General features: G+C 51.2%; 1 protein-coding gene across 1 annotated transcript; it reads left to right on the plus strand.

Annotated features, from left to right (window-relative positions):
- The first annotated feature begins 4,848 nt into the window (after window positions 1-4,848).
- Window positions 4,849-13,770, plus strand: DLL1 (delta like canonical Notch ligand 1). Its single transcript, XM_084513136.1, has 11 exons — window positions 4,849-6,078; window positions 6,253-6,564; window positions 6,698-6,758; window positions 6,923-7,180; window positions 9,571-9,631; window positions 10,124-10,254; window positions 10,411-10,580; window positions 10,719-10,935; window positions 11,660-12,452; window positions 12,565-12,682; window positions 13,065-13,770. The coding sequence occupies exons 1-11, from the start codon at window positions 6,019-6,021 to the stop codon at window positions 13,068-13,070; spliced, it is 2,187 nt and encodes a 728-aa protein (XP_084369262.1). The 5' UTR covers window positions 4,849-6,018; the 3' UTR covers window positions 13,071-13,770.
- Window positions 13,771-20,535: the final 6,765 nt, after the last annotated feature.

Below are 20,535 nucleotides of genomic sequence, written 5' to 3' on the forward strand. Positions count from 1 at the left end.
AGGTTTTGCGCTGCAGCCAGCACACAATACACAAGATGTGCGCACCGTGCAAGGGGGGTTGCGGGCCACAGGGGAGCAGAAAACCCCTTCATGCATGAAACGCGGTACAGTACAGCGGCACGCTGTGCTGACTGTCACAGGCAAGGAGCTCCTTGGAGTAGCAGTTTGCAGATACTCTTTGGAGTTCTGGCTTAAGACGATGATAAATAAAGCCAGGGGAAAAAGAAGAGGGGGGTTCCCCATGAGAAATGGTGAACGCGGTGAATATTGCTACTGAGGTTGGTAGCAGAGGGGAATATTTCCAGCCATCCCATGAAATCTCATTGCCAGAGTGCAATACATTTTTCTAAGAAGTGCTATAACTTTTTTTTTTTTTTTTTTTTTTCCCTGTGTGCATGATTTGAGCCAGCTCATGGCCTGTCCCCCCTGCTCCAGGACACTGACACTGACGCATGCCAGGCCACGGCTCCGCAGGGGCCTACGCTGGCCTTGCCTGATGGGGCAGGTGGTGTGCTTGGGATCGCAGGGTGTTTTGGGTTGGTTGGTGGTCAGCACAGGAACTGTGGTTTCTAGGATGCTTAAGGTCGCAAGCCTGGGGTTAAAAGGGGCAAACTTCTGTAGCTGTAGGGCTGAGCTGCACCCAAACAGGGCACGGAAGGTGCGGTAACTTAAGTACCACACCTCTTCTGCTGCTGAGGTAAAGAAACAGGGTGGAAGGTTTGGGCAGTTTCAACAGATTGGAGGTCAAGGGAGTGAGCGGGCCTTCATCCAGCCTAGGGACAGCCAGGGGAAGGCGCCTTCCCTGGTTGGGGTGAGCCCAAGGGCCTGGAGGATGGCAGGGAGCGAGGAGTGGGGGAGCCTCTCCCACGGCCAGCCCGCAGCAGGGATGTGCAGCCCACCGCAACCCTTCCCCTTTTGGGAGTGTGCTCGCACACACACGAGTGGCCAATTTTATCCCTCACAGTTTCCCACAAGCAAAATCGCGTCGGAAACGAGCCAGGGAGAAAACCCAAACAAACAAGTAGCGCAGGGGAGCGGGGGCGGCGGGGGGGGGGGGCTCGCTTTCTCCTCGTGTGCCATCAGAAAAACACATATAGGGGCCACTTTGGGATTTGCCCGGGGAAGGGTTGGAGAGCAGCTGGCTGCGGTAATCTCATCGGGAGACAAAGGAATGCCCCGCCGGTCCTAGGATCACAGGTAAACACACAGCCATTGTCATGAAAATGAGGGGCTAGGATAGGGCTGGAGCAGATGATTTGCGATTTGAAAAAAGGGGGCTGGGGGGGGGGGGGGAAGGGAGGGAAGGCCCGGAGCTGCTTATCTATCATCTGGCCTCTCTGTGTGCCAGCTGAGCCACGCGACTGCCCTTTCTTATTCTAATCAGCACATGCCTTTGCAACTTTGGGCTAACCTACATGCGCAACTTGGTAATCCCCCTCCCCGCACACGGCAAGCGCGGCCCGGCGCCCCCGGGGGACCGCTGGCGGGGGTCGGGGACCGGGGGCGGGGGGCTCGGCGCCCCCGGGGAGGGGGTGAGGGGGGGTAGGGGGGACACGGGCAGCACGGCGGGCACCGCGCCGAGCCCCGGCCGCCGGGGACGCGGCTCCCGGTTCCCCCGCCGGCCCCGGGGACACCTGACGGGGGGCTGCGGCGGAGGGGCTCCCGCATGCCTCCGGAGGGGCTAGGGGGCTAATTAAAATATTATGCACACTCGGCTACACATAGCTCCACACGGAACGGCGGCGCACCGTTCGCCATATGCCCGCAGCCCCCCGGCCCGGGCGAGGGAGGCTCGCAGGGCGGTGAATTCAGCGCCTCGCCCTCATTAGCAGCCCCCCCCCCCCCCCCCCCCCCCCCCCCCTTTTGGAAGTGACTTTTCCCATAATCTGGCTTGTTTGGAAATAGCGGCCGATGGGATGCTCTCGGCTTGCAAAGCCTCGCCGGGGAGCGGGGGCATCGAGCGGGACCCCCGGGGTGGGAGCCGCTCCCCGAGGGCAGAGCCGGGCCAAACCGAGCTGGGCCAAACCGAGCCGGGCCAAACCGAGCCGGGCCGGGCCAAACCGAGCCGGGCCGGTGGAGGCGGGCAGCATCGCGGGGGGAGCGCGGTGCGGAGACACGCGGTTGGGAGCGAAAAAGCGCCATTTGGTTAGGAGCAGATGGCTGGCTAGGGGGCTGATCGCGTCTAAAGGCGTGTCATCCCCCTTCAGCGAGAATCCCTAAGGGCTCCCCTTGTCTTCAAAATCAATGAAAATTAAAGTGCAGAGAATGGATGAATAGTTAGACCTCGAGTCCCTCCTTTGTTCGCCTCAGCTACTGGTGGGCAGGAGTTAAACTACAACAGCCTCCTATAGAAACACTTAAGTTAAACAGTCTCCCCGTTAGCCCAGCATCTGAAAGAGAGAGGGAGAGGGGGGAAAAAAGCAGAAAAAGGAGCTTTCTGCTTGATTTCCCCAATACAGAATCGCGTGGCATAAATTAAGCCGGAGAAGAATGAGCGCCGTGGGCAGGATCCTGCCGGCTCTCACGGCGCCTTTCAGTCACGCTCAGCAGCGGTAATCGAGAAATCTGTGCCACGTCAATTTAACAAATACCCGGTACCGAAGGGGGGTTGTTAAGGATTTGGGGGCAAGGTTTTTTTTTTTTTTTCCGGGGCTTTTTTTTTTTTTTTTTTTTTTTCGCTAGGTTAAAGCCCTCGCGCGTGTAACTTTTTATTTCCACTTTTTTAAGCAAGGGGATGCTACTGGACCAACTTTCTACCTCTCGTTGATTAAAAGATCCCTGGTGATACACCACGTCTCACCGACGTGTCACCTCCAAATTTCAAGAGATATTCCCCCCCCCAATCCACTTGCTTAGTGGGGCGATCCTTTTTTTTTTTTTTTTTTTTTTTTTTTCTTTTTTTCCCTCCCCACTCTCTTCCTTTCCTGGGAATAACCCTGCAGCCAAGTTCGCGAAGCAGCGGCGAAGCCACTCGAAAAGATGTTGTCGCTAGGTGGCAAAAGTAATTTACGGTTCGTGCCGCCGGGGCTGCCGGGTGCGCGGCGCCCGCCCGCTGCCCGCTGCCCCCTGCCCGCTTCGGGGGTCGCTTTCCCCGTTTCGCCCCCCGTCCCCGGGCGAGAGCATCCTCGCTTCTGCCTGCCCAGAGCCTCGGCACGGCGCTGCCCGGCCGCGGGTGCGGGGGAAAAGCAAACATTCCTGCACATTTCAGCTTTCTCTGGAGGGTCGGGGGCAGGGAGGGGGGCGAAGAGCCTTCTCCTCCTCTACCTGTGTACAGAGCGCTCCGTGGGCCCCGACTGGGTTTAAGGGAGGTAGAGGGGCTGGCTGCTTGATAAAGTACCTGCCTAGGTTTGGGGTGGGTGCCGCAAACACCCCGCAGATGAATGTGGGCAGCCGCAGTCCTGGAGCAGTCGAGAAGAGCTGGGCTGAATGAACTCATTAGTGATTTTCTTTTAATTGGTATTACCCAGTGCTTTTACTTTAAGAAGTCTTTAAGATTTTTTTTTTTGTTTTCCTAGCGCATTGTAAGATAATTTGTGATCAAGACATCTGCTTCAATGAAAGTCACATTTTGCCATGCAAATGCACGTTTCAACCCAATAAAGTCGCCATAATAAGGCTTTTAGCACGGCATACCTACAGTGAGGTTATTGTAGCCAAATCCTCTCCTTTCGCACACAAGCTTAATCTGTGCTGAAATGATCTGTTACAATTAAAATGACATTTACAGAGACAGTTACACCTTGCATCCTAATGAATCCGCCTGCGCCTACCGAAGGTGTTTAACAGAGGGCCCCAACAAAGTGGAAAACCCCGCTTCGAGTGACATGCCAGAGTCGCCCTCAAACTTTTATCCCCCGCTCCCATCCGTCATTAAGAAGCTGCTCAAAGGGTAATCATCCCTGCTCCTCTTTCACCGCCCCAGTAAACTCCTTTTCGATGTTTTTAAGGTCAAAACAAAAGTTCTAGTGTCTGATGGATATGTAAAAAAATAATAAGGTGACGGTTGGTGTGTAAAGTCTTTTTTTTTTTTTTTTTTTTTTTTTTTAACGGAGGGGGGAAGTGCTGGAAGGGATTTCTTTAAAAAATGTGCGGACATTGTTGTAGAGGCAGTAGCGTGCGCCGAGGGGAGCTCTTTCTCTCCCTCGCATTGTGCAGGGAGCAGGTGCTGTCTACATTACCATACAGCTGAGAGCACAAAGAGCTAACTGATTCAGCCCTCACACAATAACAAACGGCCTTAATGACAGCCACGCGAACGACACACACCAAACTCACTTTTTACTAAGCTGAAGCAGGAAAAAAAAAAAAAAAAAAAAGAGAGAGAGAGAGAGAGAGGGAGAGAGGTTGCTGGTGATGATGATAATAATCATACAGGGGTGTAGGACCCGGCAGGAGCGGGGAGCTCTTTCCGCCAGCGGTGGTCGTGGGGACGGGACCCGCAGCGCCCCGCTCCCGGGACCCCCCCGGGGGCGGCGGGCAGCCGGTTCCCCCGAGCCCCTCGGCTCCTCCGAGCCCCCCGGACCCCTGAAGCCCCCCAGACCCTCCGAGCCCCCCGTGCCCGTGCGGGCGGGACGGGTGCTGCGAGCGGAGCCCGGGGCAGGGCGAGCCGGGGCTGGGTTCGCTCGCATCCCCCCCCCTCCGCTCCCAATTATCCCGCTTATACCGGGGGCAATGCGGTGTGAGTTTAAAGGGATCGGATTTCCCTCGCTGCCGCCCGCCTCCCCCGTTCCCTTTAAAGCCCCTCGGAAGGGGGCACGGTCTCCGGGCGACTTTCGGGGGGCACGGCGGCGCTGCCCGCGGCCCCGGGGGCTCGTTCTCCCGGTGCGGAGGGGGTGCTGCCCTCTGCCCGGAGCAGGAGGGGGATTCTCGCGGTTACCAAATTTGCAGGAATGTAAATGAGCACGTTTTGTGAGCGCGGAGGGGAGAGGGGGAGGAGGGTTGCACATTTTACAGCTCACTGACCATTTGGCGATCCATTGAGAGGAGGGTTTGGAAAAGTGGCTCCTTTGTGACAGCTCTAGCCAGATTGGGGGGCTGCTCATTTGCATCTCATTAGGCATGCAGGCGGCCGGCGGGATATAAGGGAGGCAGGCGCCCAAGGAGAGGCAGATCCTTAGCGCTTCACCCTCGGAGAGAGCCGCCGAGCCGCGGCGCAGAGCAGGCACCCCCTGCCCCCCCGCAGGAGCACCCCCGGACACTGCTGCTGCTGCCGCCGCCGCCGTCGAGACACGAGCTTGTTGTAGTTGGCCGGGATTCCTCTAAAACACAAAAGGAAGCCCACGACGACGAACGAGAGCTTCGCTTCTTTCGCAAAAAAAAAAAAAAAAAAAAAAAGAATAATAATAATAATAAAAAAAAAAAAAAGAAAGGGGGGGGGATCAAGGCTCCGACGTGACCCGCAAGCCGCCGCTCGCCGCCTCCCAGCCCCGACGTGCGCAGGGCGAGCGCAGCCGCGCAGAGCCAGAGCCGCTCCCGCACCGCGCCGCACCGGGAACTACCGCGCTGCCGCCTCGGCAGGGATTTCCACAGCGCCGACTCTTTTTTTTTTTTTGTCTGTTTTTTTTTTTGTTTTTAAATCTTCCTCGGCAAGCCTTTTCTCTGCCTCAGTTGGGAATTAAGTTGCTTTTCATTTTTTTTTTTTTAATTTTTTTTTTCCTGGCGAAAAGGAGGAGCACCGTGGATTGGGAAAGAAAGAGAGTTTAGCAGATCAATCGTAAACTTTTTTTTTCCTTCTTATTTTTTTTTTTCTATTTTTGCCATCCGAAAGAGCTGTCAGTCGGCGACAGGCTACACCCAGAGGTGTCAGCAGAGGGAGAAAAAAAAAAAAAAGTCAGAGCCGCTCCTGAAAGAAGGAGACCGTGACAGTAACTCTTCCAGCTCCGCTGGGGCGAGCGGCTTTGGCCGCTTCGTGCTTATTATTATTTTTTTGATTTCCCCCGAGAGACACTTTCCCCTTTCCCCCCCCCGCAGACAAGACAAGGGGGAGGAACGCGAGGGCACCAGAGCTGCCCCTCCACCATGGGAGGCCGGTTCCTGCTGGCGCTCGCCCTCCTCTCAGTGCTGCCCTGCCGCCGCCAGGTACGTGAGGGGGGACGAGGGGACGGGGGGACGGGGGGACGGGGACCCGGACGCCCCCTCGGGGGGTTCCCACGGCGGCTGGGGGGGGGGGAGGCAGCGGGCAGGGGGCAGCCGTCGGGGCACGGGGCCGCTCCGGGGACTGACGGCCCCTGTCCCCGTCCCCGTCCCCGCCAGGTGTCCGGCTCCGGGGTGTTCGAGCTGAAGCTGCAGGAGTTCGTCAACAAGAAGGGGCTCCTCAGCAACCGCAACTGCTGCCGGGGGGGCGGCCCCGGCGGCGCCGGGCTGCAGCAGTGCGACTGCAAGACCTTCTTCCGCGTCTGCCTCAAGCACTACCAGGCCAGCGTGTCCCCCGAGCCGCCCTGCACCTACGGCAGCGCCATCACCCCCGTGCTCGGCGCCAACTCCTTCAGCGTCCCCGACGGGGCGGGCGGCGCCGACCCCGCCTTCAGCAACCCCATCCGCTTCCCCTTCGGCTTCACCTGGCCCGTAAGTGAGGGGAGGCGAAGGGGGGGTGGCAAGGAGGGCGACCCCGGGGTGGGGGCTGGCGGTGCTGCCCACCCACGGCACTGGCTGTGCTCACGCCGTCGCGGCGGGTTGTCTCTGCCCCTTGTCTCTGCAGGGCACCTTCTCGCTCATCATCGAGGCTCTCCACACGGACTCGCCCGACGACCTCACCACAGGTACCTTGTCTCCCACGGACCCCTCCCCAGGGCCACCCTCTCTCCAGGGAGGCACGCAGCCCCCCTCGCCCCATCTCCGCGGTCCCCATCCCACCAGACACCCCCCTGTGAGCATCCCCCTGCCCGCTCTGGGCACCCTGATCACGCTTCTCGTCTCCCCGCAGAAAACCCCGAGCGCCTCATCAGCCGCCTGGCCACCCAGAGGCACTTGGCGGTGGGCGAGGAGTGGTCCCAGGACCTGCACAGCAGTGGCCGCACCGACCTCAAGTACTCGTATCGCTTCGTCTGCGACGAGCACTACTACGGGGAAGGCTGCTCCGTCTTCTGCCGCCCCCGGGACGATGCCTTCGGTCACTTCACTTGCGGAGAGCGTGGCGAGAAAGTCTGCAACCCGGGCTGGAAGGGCCAGTACTGCACTGAGCGTGAGTGTCCACCTTCGTGTCTCCCCGTGAGCTCTCTGGGAGGTGTTTCCCTGACATCAGGCCCCGTGGGAGAGGGGGAACCGGGCTGGAGCGCATGGAGGGCCGGTGCTGCGTGCAGGCTTTACTGGTGTGGGGGACAGGGTGCCCTCAGGCTTACCACAGAAAGTTAGCTCAGGCAGCTTCACCTTGAGCTCATAAAATGTCAGTGCCAACATCACACTCTTGCTCATTCACTGTAGTTGTCAAATCTGGAGGCAAAATGCTCAGCAGTTGCTTGAGGATGTGTTTAAATGCATCAGGAGTCCCTTTTACACCTAGCCACCCCTTCAACCTCGGTACACTGATACCATCATTATGGGGTACGGGGCTCCAGGAAAGGAAGCTAGGCCTCGGCAACATCCGTGTGGCAGGCCTAATGGTAGGCTTGTTGCTGTCTGCTGTCTTGCCACCTTGCATTGAAAAAAGTAGTGGGAGGGCTGAGATATGCCCTGTGGCCTGTAGGATTTCTCATTTGGGGTACTCACACACTGCCACTGACAGAGGCTTTTCACCTGGAGCCACAGGTCAGCTTCCTCCCCATGGCTCTCCTGTGACATTGCTGGGTTCATTGCTACTGACAGAACAGGACAAGGGACACGAGTTTTAAAGTGAGCCTGATCCTGAAACTGTTCAGGAATGCAGTGTACTGATACAGCAGGAAAAGCTGGGCTAGTAAGTAGATGACAGAGAGGACAGATAGCCAGAAATGTCAGGTACCACCGGTTTTTATGAGGTTACCCCCCTTCGTAGACACATAGCAGCATACAGGCAAACATACAGACACAGAGCTCCTGCTGCGGTGTGTGATGGCATTCTCTGTTTGTGTGCACACATATGTCTGAAGTACACTGGCAGATGATGCACTGAGTGCTCCCCTGCAGCCATCAGAGGGCCAGGTGGGCTGAGAGAAAGCAGCTATAGTCTGTAAAGCAGCCTCTCTGTTTTCTGTACTTTTTTTTTTTTTAAAGCCCACCTACACTGTGGTCTCAGCTGAGCTGCTATCGAATGATCTCAGATTGGTTATTCACACCGTCAGTGGCTGCTGAGATGCTTTTAGCAGTTCATGGCACGATGTTGCACAACAAACAGCAGGCAAAGGGGCTTGCATTTCCTTTGATAGCATTTTAAATAGGATCTACAACCTTTCCCATGATCAAAAGTGCCTATCCCGGTTATGTCAAGGGGTGGGGAAAAAGGAAGCATTTTGATAATGAGCTCTTTCGGGGCTGTCAGCACTTTCGGATGCCTGTGCACTGCCGCTCTTCCCCCAGCAAAGCAGAACGCTGTCCATCTTTCTCGACTTGTTGTGCTGTGCGTGCTGCTCTGCTTTCCGTCTCAGAAAACACAGCACAGCAGCAGCGCAAACCCGCTAGGCGCTGGAGCTGTGTTTATGTGTGCATGCGAAAAGAATGTTTTCCTGTTAGCAAGCCGAGCTCCCAGTGGCAGATTGCTTCCCGTCTACTTGCCCTCGGCTCCATTCTTTCCAACTTTGAGGCGATCCGATTATCAGCACTGATTCTTTCTCCCCTCCACCCCCCTTCCCCTCGCATGCCATTGTCTCCGGCTGGCTTTGTTGAATTAAAACTTTGCAGTGCCTGCTTAATGAGTTCCATAACCAGGCGAAGTAATGAGCAGAAGTCCCTTTTCCCCTCCCCTCATCCTCCCTCCCGCTGGCCCGCTTACCTCTTTACCATGCCCGGACCCACCCGCCCCTGCTCCGAGCGGGGCGGGGAGGGGGGGGAGGAGGGAGGAAGAACTTTAGACTTATTTATTTGAATAAGAAAAAAAGTTTTTGCAGCGAAATCACGCGCGTGCCATAGATTAGCTGTGGGCAGGGATAGGCTGCCCGGCCGCCGGCACCGGCCCCATTGGCTCCGGGGCCGGGGGTATTGTTGCAGTGGGGCAGCTGCTGGGAGAGAATAGACAATAGAGCAGCTGTCTTGCACTGGCACCCTGCACACCAGCTGTCCACTCTTATCTGCACACACACTTTCGGGGGATATTAAGAGGTGGAGCTGTGTGCATAGAATTGGAAAAAAGGACTTCTGACCCTCGCTGGGAAGGGAAGGGGGGCGAGGGGCTGCGGGGAAGGCAGCAATTGTGAGCCCTCTTTTGTCTGTGTGCAACTGTATTAAGAAGAATGCTCATCCCTGGCGATAAGTAAAGTGCCCAGCTACCAGGCGAGATCAATACTCCTGCAGGCTCCAGAGATTAACTCAGCTGCTATTAACTGCCCGGACCTAGCAAAAGGGGCTGGCTCCCCACCCACAAGGTGCTCTCAGGAGGGGACTTTGAAAAGGGAGGCGTTCGGCCCTGGAGCTTATGCTTCTTCCTTCTTGGTCTGTTTACAGCGATTTGTTTGCCTGGATGTGACGAGCAGCATGGCTTTTGCGACAAACCTGGGGAATGCAAGTAAGTTTTCCACTACCCCCCCCCCCCCGCCTTGTCTTTAACTTCAATGCTCTGGTGCTAAACAAGCCACCGGTCCTTCGAGGGGCAGTTTAAATGCCTTTCTTCATATTAGATGGTAATTCGAGAAATCCAGGTGATGCCAGATCAAAGTATTAATCCACAAGTCAAACATCAGTGCCATTTATATTAACCTAACAAGTTTACAGTGCTGTGTGTAAGGTTTAGCTGTTTGTTATTAGAGTAAACAAATTAACTACCTGCAACTGGGGCTCTGTCTAAGGAAGTGGAAGAAATAGCTGGGACTGATGAAAGCTGATGCTATGGTTGGACTCGGTGACTTTCTCAGATGAAGGATCACTGAAGGCTTTTAGGAAACTTGATCCTTGGCATCAGTGTGTTTGCAGAGTTTGAGATAGGGTTTCCAAATGTGAGAAGTCTAAATCTGATGAGACTTTGTTGTCAACTTTTTTTTTTTTTTTTTTTTTTTTTCAGATGCAGAGTGGGTTGGCAGGGGCGATATTGTGATGAGTGCATCCGATACCCAGGCTGCCTTCATGGTACCTGTCAGCAGCCGTGGCAGTGCAACTGCCAGGAAGGCTGGGGTGGCCTTTTCTGCAACCAGGGTAAGTTCTCAGTCCTTGCCTGAGGACCTGTCTTAAAATGCAGAAAGCAGGCTGCTATTTCCAGCTCATCTGTGCTAGCCTAACCTTGCAAAGGAGCAAGTATCTTGACAGATTTCTCTCTCTTTTTTTTTTTTTTTTTTCCCCAATGTTTTACAGACCTGAACTACTGCACCCACCACAAGCCGTGCAAGAATGGTGCCACGTGCACGAACACTGGTCAGGGGAGCTACACTTGTTCTTGCCGGCCTGGGTACACAGGCTCCAACTGCGAGATTGAAATCAATGAATGTGATGCCAACCCTTGCAAGAACGGTGGAAGCTGCACTGTAAGTCTCAGTCACTTGTGCTGTATGAAACCCCAAGGGGCGAGTTAATGGCAGTTCTTCTGATTTTCAGAATCCATTTCTGGATCTCAGAGCAAGTTCAGGTAAATATTTTGAACGTTTCTTGTGTCTTTTCCCCAGGATCTCGAGAACAGCTATTCTTGTACCTGCCCACCGGGCTTCTATGGTAAAAACTGCGAGCTGAGTGCCATGACCTGTGCTGATGGACCGTGCTTCAACGGTGGGCGATGCACCGACAACCCCGACGGGGGATACAGCTGCCGCTGCCCGCTGGGTTATTCTGGGTTCAACTGTGAAAAGAAAATTGATTACTGCAGTTCCAGCCCTTGTGCTAATGGTAAGGCCAAATATAATACAGTGACCTTCTGAAAAGAGATCATCCAGTTGCTTTGGCTACTGGTCTGGAGTGAATAATAAGGCCCAGTGATAAACCACGGGCTATGTCATATCAATGGTTGACTTGGTGGAGGAAGTGTGCTTAAAAGTAATGGTGTGGCATGGGTCACTGCTACAGATAATGTTTTCTTAAGGGGTCACTGTGGCGGGGTAACTTTGCCTGAAGCTTCATGCATTAAACTGTGGAGGATTATACTTCTAAATGATGGATAGCACTCTCTGGCATCTATGGATATGAAATGCCATACTAATACTAAGTATTATTATTACTTATAATCCAACAATAGTAATCTTCTTCCTTTGACTAATGTAGTAAAGATTTTCTTAAATGCGGTCCTTCTTATTCAGTGCCACTTTACCTCTGTAATGTGAGATTGTGGTGTGAACCTGATCTGGACTAGCTTCATTGTCCCAGCTAAGTGAAATGTCAAAAAGGGAATAGAATGGTGAATAAAAAATAGATCTGATTAAGAAATACCTTCCTTTAAAAAAAACACATACTTTTATGGTGGCTCATACTTGGCAAAGATTGGGCTAACCTCTCAAAAGGGAAGTTTTCCTCAGCTGTGGTTTGTCACGATGACCCTGAGAGCAGCACTCAGGGCACACTTCAGGGAGGGTGTGACTACAGCCCTCTCAGCCTTCGTGCCCTTAATGCCTTGCAGGAGCCCAGTGCGTTGATCTGGGGAACTCGTACATATGCCAGTGCCAGGCTGGCTTCACTGGGAGACACTGTGATGACAACGTGGACGACTGCGCCTCCTTCCCCTGCGTCAATGGAGGGACCTGCCAGGACGGGGTGAATGACTATTCCTGCACCTGCCCCCCCGGATACAATGGGAAGAACTGCAGCACCCCAGTGAGCAGATGCGAGCACAACCCCTGCCACAACGGGGCCACCTGCCACGAGAGAAGCAACCGCTACGTGTGTGAGTGTGCTCGGGGCTACGGTGGGCTCAACTGCCAGTTCTTGCTCCCCGAGCCACCTCAGGGACCGGTGATCGTTGACTTCACTGAGAAGTACACGGAGGGCCAGAACGGCCAGTTCCCCTGGATCGCGGTGTGTGCCGGGATTATTCTGGTCCTCATGCTGCTGCTGGGGTGCTCCGCCGTGGTCGTCTGCGTCAGGCTTAAGGTGCAGAAGAGGCACCACCAGCCAGACGCCTGCAGGAGCGAAACAGAGACCATGAACAACCTGGCAAACTGCCAGCGTGAGAAGGACATTTCCATAAGTGTCATTGGTGCCACTCAGATTAAAAACACAAATAAGAAAGTAGACTTTCACAGTGATAACTCTGATAAAAATGGCTACAAAGTTAGATACCCATCCGTGGATTACAATTTGGTGCATGAACTCAAGAATGAGGACTCTGTTAAAGAGGAGCATGGCAAATGCGAAGCCAAGTGTGAAACGTATGATTCAGAGGCAGAGGAGAAAAGTGCAGTACAGCTAAAAAGGTATCGTTCATACTCGAGTGCTGGGGGTGGCTTTATTCTGAAGGGTGTGCGTGTCTTAGAGGTAGCGTTAAGCAACAGCCATCTCACCTATGTTGTCTGTCTTTGTCTTCAGTAGTGACACTTCTGAAAGAAAACGGCCAGATTCAGTATATTCCACTTCAAAGGACACAAAGTACCAGTCGGTGTACGTCATATCAGAAGAGAAAGATGAGTGCATCATAGCAACTGAGGTTAGTATCCCACCTGGCAGTTGGACAAGAGTTGGTGTGCGATCTCCTTCCAATGCATGTTGGGGCAGCCAAACTGTTCTCTGTGCGGCCACTGTGATTTGAACCTGTTGAAATCTGGCTGCCTTGAGTTTATAGTACTGCAGATGTTGCAAAAACTTGCACTGGATTAAGATAAGCCCCAGCGGGTGTTAGAGGACGGTGACTTTTTCAGGCAAGGGGACAGCTACAGTGTGGTTGTGGTCTACTGACTCACCCCTTTGTATCCTTCATGCAGAGCCTGTTCTTGCTTGGAATGAAGGTGAAGTCCTGAACTTCTTCAGCCTTACTGTCCTCTTCTTACTGTTTATTAACCTCTTCTGGTCTCTGTGTTTTCTCCCAACAGGTGTAAAACAGACATGATATGGCAAAGATGTTGTTCAGAACAATTTCAAAGGAGACGTGCCCCAATGAATGCTGCTGAAAGAGGAATGGGAGATAGATTCCTTCACTGACTGCTGCTGAGAAACTAAATTCAGGCTTGAGCTGGTTCTCTACTGAAGTTAGCAAAGTGACTGCAAAATAAAGAAACAAGATGGACACCAGGCAAGGGTCTGTGTTCAAGGATTACTGTTGCACTGCCTTTTATGAATTTTATCATTGCACTATGGTCAGTTGCTTTTCTATATATATTTAAATGAATGGACTTAATTACTACATAAGAAGCATGCACTGCCTGAAGTGTATATTTTGGATTCTTATGAGCCAGTCTTTTCTTGAATTAGAGACACAAACACTGCCTTTATTGTCTTTTTTGATACTAAAATGTGTTTTTACTAGGTGAGAAAAAGTGTGTTATTTTTTTGAATCTGTAAAAATATTTTCATGATAATTGTAAAGCTTGAGTATTTTGTGATGTCCATTTTTTTATAATTTAAATTTTTTGGTAAATATGTACAAAGGCACTTCGGGTCTATGTGACTATATTTTTTTGTATATAAATGTATTTATGGAATATTGTGCAAATGTTATTTGAGTTTTTTTTTACTGTTTTGTTAATGAAGAAATTCATTTTTAAAATATTTTTCCAAAATAAATATTATTAATGATAACTGAAGTCCTATGTTTATTTCATAACTGATGATGAACTGGACTGAACCTTGCGACAGATACCTGACAGGTTTCTGAGGACTCACGGGGAGACAGGGCAGGATCGATATCTATCACAAAGCCTGGGGAACAACTTGCTCTTTGTAAACCCCTCTTTCCCCTCCTGACTTAATGAATTGTTGACCCCATTGTCATGCTCACCCTTATCCCAAAGGCAAATGTCTGTCAAAACCTTGGGTAATGTTTGCTCAGTCCTGTTGGGTTGTGTATATATAAACACATATGGCCCCACTTCCCAAGGAAGAGCCATGCAGATGCGCTCTTCTGCAGCACAGGCATGGGGCTTGTCCTGACTCTGTTCTTCATTTTGTGCAACCTCAAACACTTGTCTGGAGTCCAGGGGAGTTTGGGACACCCAGGGCATGCCCATTGAGGCCCCTGGTGCCCACCCATGGGATTTGAGCTCCCCCAGTCACACCAACCTAGGGCTGGCCCTTCCCTCCCCAGGAAAAGGGGACACTGAGTTGACTGATGGCCACAACTCTCCTGACTGTGATACCTGCCTAAAATACCAGTTGTGTCTTTAATTTCAACCCTGCCCTTGGTGCCTGCTGCCATCATACTGGGGCAGTGTGTGACCCCATCCCCTGGCTTGGCCTCAAATTCCTAGGCTGTTTAGTTTGCCCTAACTAACTCTCCTTTGGGTCATGCTTGTTAGTTAGCAGATACCCTTTGGAAACATGCAGTATGCTTCCACCTCAGGAAAAAGAAGGACAATCTAGGAAATACTAATCTAGGAAATAATTTATTTTTTGACCCATTAAAGCCAACCTCACCCCAATTGTTGTGGGCCACCTCTCACAGTTTCTGGGAGCTGATGAAAATTACTTGCTTCCATTCACTTCAGTGGAGGTGGATGTGGCTGCTATCCTAAATGAAAAGGATGGGGTAGCACATGTAATTTATCAAGCAATAATGGCAACTGCTGATCTATATCTAAACTATATACCCTCTCACCTTATTTTATTGTACAGGAATGTGAGAACAACTAGAACTGTACTTCTGTGTGGGGTCAGCAGATAACACACTCACAGCAGGGGCTTCTCCATCTGTAGGGTCTTCTCACTAAGCCAATCCTTAGACAAGATCTACCAACTCACTGCCCACAAAGTGACCCAAGAGGGTATATATATGCTCTTCATTTATCCCAAAGGGTCTTTTTAGGGAAGGTTTTCATAAGGAGAGTGACGTGAGGTACTGAAAAGCAGCCTGTGAGTGATGGTCTGGACAGCATTTTCAAGCTGGACGGTCACATAACATCCTGCCGATAATCAGCCAATAAATCAGACAGTGACCCAGGCATGACAGTGTGCATGGCAGCAGGGTGCTCGGAGCAATGTAATCTCCCAGGCTGGACAAGCATGTGTGCTCAGGCAGGTTTTATTGCTGTCTCTGCTGCTGACTTGCTTTCCAAACCTGAGCAAATCACTTAATTTCTGTTTCCTCTTCTTCCTAAGCTTTTTTAGGGCCGACTTGCCTTGTGATCTGCTGCACTTTGCACAGTCAGTGCCAGGGTCTCAGCTGGGACCTCTTAATGCTGCTTCTGTATAAACAGCAGTAACAAGTGGAAGCCATTGATGGCTGAGCGCCTCTGTGATAACATTAGATCTTCAGGGCTATAGCAAGTACCACTTCGACGTACTGCCAGGTAAAGGTCCAGAGAAGCATGCAGCTCCTTGCTCTGCTGAAGAGGCACAGCATCAGCTTTTAAGCAACTTTGCTTGAAGATAAAACATCTTCAGAAAGCTCAGTTTGTCTCAGTGTGAGAACTGCTAGATGTGCTGAGTTTGGGGAATGAGGGAAAAAGTGCTGTGGGCAAAGAGAAGAGCAGGGTCTTGCCCTTCTGAAGCCCCTTCTGAAATGACAGCTTCGCAGATGAGCTGAATGGCTTTTCCAGCTTCTATTCTGAGCAGAGTTGGGGCTCTTGCCACAGGCAGGATTTATTTCTTGCAGTTACCAAGTCCCCCACACCTGCACGCATATACAGGGGCTCCTGGTGATCAGATTGAGGTGTGCAGTGGGGCGCGATGGATCCTTGCTCCACATCATTAGCACCTGACTCTTTTTGGGGAGAAAAGGACGATTTGAGCAGTGCAAGGAGGTCATGCAGGTGGCTGTGCACTCCTGTCCACCCAGCCCCGTGTACAGGCAGAAGGCCGGTCGGCTGCCAAAAAGCAGCAGGACCCCCCCTGTCAGCAGGGTGTCCAAAAGTCCTCCCCGGTCTAAAAAGAGAGAAGAGCTGGCATGGGGAGGCCATTTATCCAGAACAGCTGAGAATTCAGGGCCTGATCCAATGCCCATTAAAATTAATGGAAAGGCTCCAACGAGCTGTGGGGGCACGTGGCAGTGTGCCCCCCCCCTGCGCAGCACATCCCCGGGGCAGCGGCATGCACCCACACAGTGAGAAAGCCCGAGGCTGCTCTAGCCACCTATGTCCCTCCCTGGGGGCTCATCCCCTGGGACAAGGGTGTCCCTTCTTGCTGGAGAGGGCACCCCCAGGCCCTGTCCCTACCTGAAAGCAAGCATGTGGGTGGCATCCCACAAAGTTTTTAGTGTGGGGACTTTCTGGATGAGACACGTACAGCTTTCAACATATAGGAAGTGCTGGGCTCAGGCAGAATGTCTTAGTTTTAACTGCAAGACCTGGGTTTATAAATTGCCTTAAATCGATATTTGTACTTTGTGCAGAAGGGCATGGGCGTCAGGAAACTTGGGTACTCTTCCTGGCTCCACCACAGGCTCCATGTGTGACCTTGGGAGAGGAAGGATGGTCTGGTGGTCAAGGCGCTGCAGAGGGACCCAGGAGGGCCCCCTTCTATTTCCAGTGCTCCCTCCAGACTTCCTGTGTAACCTTGGACCTGGGTCACTTAATCTTTCCAGGGCCTTAGGAAAATGGGGGCCTCCTGGTTGTGCTGGGAGTGAGGAGGTCACTGGTACTTGTGAGAGGATATTGTGGTGGTGGGGAACGTTAAAATACCCTCCAAGGCGAGTGAAGCTATTTCCTATCCCCACATGTCTGGTTGCTTGTCTGCGAGATGATGAGCTATTTTTGTAAAGCACTTCGAGATGCTTGCATGGAATAAAGACCCCTATCACAATTGAAACATCCATCATTTGAGGGAGGATGCGTAAGCTCTGTGCTGGCAGCAAGCAGACATGCTGGCGAGGGCTGGATGCTGCTGCGTGTAGGGCATGTGCTGTGTGCCCCTGGCCCAGGACAGATGCCGCACAGGGAAGCGTTCATTTGGGCAGTAGAGCAGAGCCCAAAGGGCCATCAGCCTCTGCTCGTGTGGTACGGGGATCCTCTCAGCTCCCTCCCCTCCTGCAGAGCCATTCATTTCACCTGGCTGTTAAGACTTGCTACCTACCTCTGTTACCTACCGTGCAAGTCAGAGAACAAAGAGCTGGGCTGGAAGAGACATAATGTACTCTATGGAACAGATTTTCAGAAAAAAAAAAACACTAGGCTTTGACCTCCCATACTGACTGTTCACACCCACACTGGGGATGATTCCCGCTCTGTGTCTGCGGACAGCCTGAGATGCTGCTCACTATAGGGACAAAAGCATGTCAGGAAAGCCTGTAGCTGTGCACCAGCACAAATAATTGAGCTCCTGGGAGCAGGAGCCATTTAATTTCCTAGCAGGGATGCACCTAGAGCATCTCACTTAGCACTGTGCTGAAGCTTGCTCTGCGTCGTGGAGGAGGAATGTCGTGTGTCAGCTGTGGGGTAGCTGCATGGGCAGTGCAGACTCATGCCAGCTGCTCAGGGCTGCTATATAAACATGGCATTGTTTACACAAAAGCTTGCTCAACCCATGGGCTATATAAGACCATGATGATCTTTTTCCTGGTGCAAAACTACAGCAACAGAACCGCCAGTGTGGATGCAACTATGTTGAAATAAAGGTCACGTACAGCGCAAAGAAATTCCCTTCCCTTGTTTATTTATCTAAACTGCGCTGGCAAAAGCAACTTTATGCCACTGTGTTCTCCAAAGCACGGTTGTGCTGCTATGGAGATGCAGGTATAAATCAGAAGATGCACAGCTGCTTGGGCAAGGCTTGAGCACGGACGTTGTGTGGGCTCATACAATTTGGTGCATGCATCTCCACGGGGAGGTTCTCCAGCGTGCTGAAGGCTTAGAAGGAGAAAGGATTGGGAGGGGGTGTCCTCTGTTCTCTTTTGTAACATGAAACTTGAACTTTGTGAGGACAGCATTTTCCATGGGAAAGGACAGGGCAGGAGAAATTCTGACCAGCTCTCAGTGTCAGGAGGAGATGCTCTGCGAAGTCACTTCTGCAGCCAGCCCCCAGCACCACCAGGCTCTCAGCACTGCAGAGGGCTGGTAAGCATTTAGAACCAGAATTTTTACCTGCCAGAAAATTACCGTTTTGCACAAGATTTCCAAGTTATTACTTTTAAAAAGGTTGTTTTCAGTGGAGAAGCTGTTTTGCAGTTATGGTAAACTGAAATACACTCTTGAAATGCTCCTATGGGTTTCACTTTCTCCCTAAAGCAAGATAACAAAATGACAAGTAAGTAAGTGTTTCCCGGCAGACAGCAAGTTAGCTGAAAACTTCCTTTCTTCCTCTTCTTTTTTTTTTTTTTTTTTGGTCCTCTTCAATTTCAAAAATAGAATCAATCTGGAAACTCAGTCCTATTAACAAGATGTGTATTATTTTACTTTTGATTTTGCTTTAGAACATGAAACTTTTTAAAGCTAAGTTCTCCCCCTCACCACATCTCCTGGCCCTAATAAGTAGCACGTTAGTGGCCTGAGGAAGGCGGCGTTAAACACAAGCCAATTTCATGGTTTGGCCACATGTCATAAAATACTTTTAAGGGTAACCTGTGCAAGGGAAAACTGGAATCCTCAGGAACAGCCGATTACATAAGGCACAAAGCATTATGAGAAATAAGCTCCTAGGGTAAAAGGCTAGTGTTTTACCAGTAATAACCACTCTGGTGTGTTTTCAAGAAGCATAGAGTCAAAATACCTCAACTGCATTAAAAAAAAAAAAAAAAGTATAGCAGAGAATGAGGCCTTCAGTACATGGCCCTGAGTTCTACATCCAGGACAATTTGGCTGTTGCTTGTGTGTTTTCCTTTTCAAGACACTAAGAGGTTTTCCTTTATGGGGTTTTCCTTTATGAGGTTTTCCATATATGCAAACATGGGTGTTTACAAAGGCCACCTGTCTGAAAAATGTAAGCCCCTTGCTTTGCTCTGGCTTTACCTTGTTTTGAATCAAAGGGACCGTGGAATGCTCCACTGCCTGCAGTGGTGATGGTTTGGCACAGCTGCTGCTGCTGTGGTTGTGGGCGTTTTTGGAAAAGTTGGATGCCCAGCACACTCACTCAAAGCAAGCTGGACTGTTCAGAACAAAAAAATATAATGTATCGTGCTCGTTGTAGCTTATATCTGAATTTTCTTTTTTAATTTCTATATCAGCTTAAAGAAAGGAGCCACGAAAAATGTACGATGTTGTGTAAGTTCTTCTCATTTGCTTCAGGAAGTGTTATCTGGAATGGCAGTTGTGAGCACACAAACTCAGCAGACTTATCTGCGTTATCTAATTACCAGACTATAAAGTTCTGCTGACATTTCCTTTTGATAAATACAATACACTTCTTTCTTTATCTATCTGTATTAAACAATGTTCTCCTAAATCCAACCCCATGCATGCCTTTAACTAGAACTATGTTACAAAACACAAGACCAACATAAATGTTGCCACAACTTCAACAGCCATAAATGAAAACAGTGGCTTTCAGATGAAAAATATTACCTAATGGTGGTAGGAAACCATTGCAAATCTCAATGTTTAAACTATGAACGAGCATGAAACAGATCTCACTGATGTTTATTAAGCAAAAACAGAAAGCTGGAAAAAGAAAAAGGTAACAGAGCACAAATATTACAGGTATGCTTGCATTCCCACACTGCTCCGGATGTGTTTAACTATGTGCAGAAATATGTAAGTGTCTACCATAGGATTTTTGAACTGCAATTGCTAGAGCTGGCTGGGCTTTCAGAGCTCACTTCTGTATGTGCACAAAGAGAGTTTTGCATGGTTGTTGACAGTGGAGTTTCCCTGCCCCCCCCCCCCCTTTTTTTTTTTTTTTTCCTGTTCTAGAGGAGATTTTGGAGTCTCCTGTGCTGGGAAGGGAGGGAGCAGGAGGCAGCTGTGGGGGCAGGCCCTTTGAATTTCCTTTTGCCTCAGTGATAATTAGGCATAGGGAAGTTTTGGTGTTTGGGAATATTTTGACACCCGTATACTTGTAAGAAGGTGGCCCTAAATGTCACAGACAGCATCCATCAAACAGTCAGGGTGGAGCTAGGAGGTGAAGGTAGCACTTGCATCACCAGTGAGGTGGCAAACCCTTCTGAGCTGTCCTCTCCATATCCAAATGCCTGTATGGCCTGGGTGGTCACTCATTATCTACACTTGTCCTGGGCAGCTTGCTCTGTGTGTCCCTGCTTGAGCAGAGGTTGGACTAGATGGCCTCCAGAGCCCTGCCAACAACATTCTGTGGTTTAGCATGTGGCTGTGTCCCTATCACCAACCAACTGGGGCACATCAAAGAACTGAGGCTGCACAAGCTTTCAGCAACAGATACAGGATGGATGCCCAGTGCTTTTTAAACCTATGTTTACCAAAAAGAAAAAAAAGAAAAAAAAAAAAAAAAGAGCCTGTAAGTGAC

Source organism: Aythya ferina (genome assembly GCF_964211825.1).
Source record: "Aythya ferina genome assembly, chromosome: 3".
Lineage (NCBI taxonomy): Eukaryota > Metazoa > Chordata > Aves > Anseriformes > Anatidae > Aythya > Aythya ferina.

Bases quoted from the DNA above. Each gene is read 5' to 3' on its own strand.
- DLL1 (XM_084513136.1), top strand. From the start codon at position 6,019: ATGGGAGGCCGGTTCCTGCTGGCGCTCGCCCTCCTCTCAGTGCTGCCC. The intron at 6,759-6,922 runs GTACCTTGTCTC...GTCTCCCCGCAG, and splicing joins GCCCGACGACCTCACCACAG to AAAACCCCGAGCGCCTCATC. The intron at 9,632-10,123 runs GTAAGTTTTCCA...TTTTTTTTTCAG, and splicing joins GACAAACCTGGGGAATGCAA to ATGCAGAGTGGGTTGGCAGG.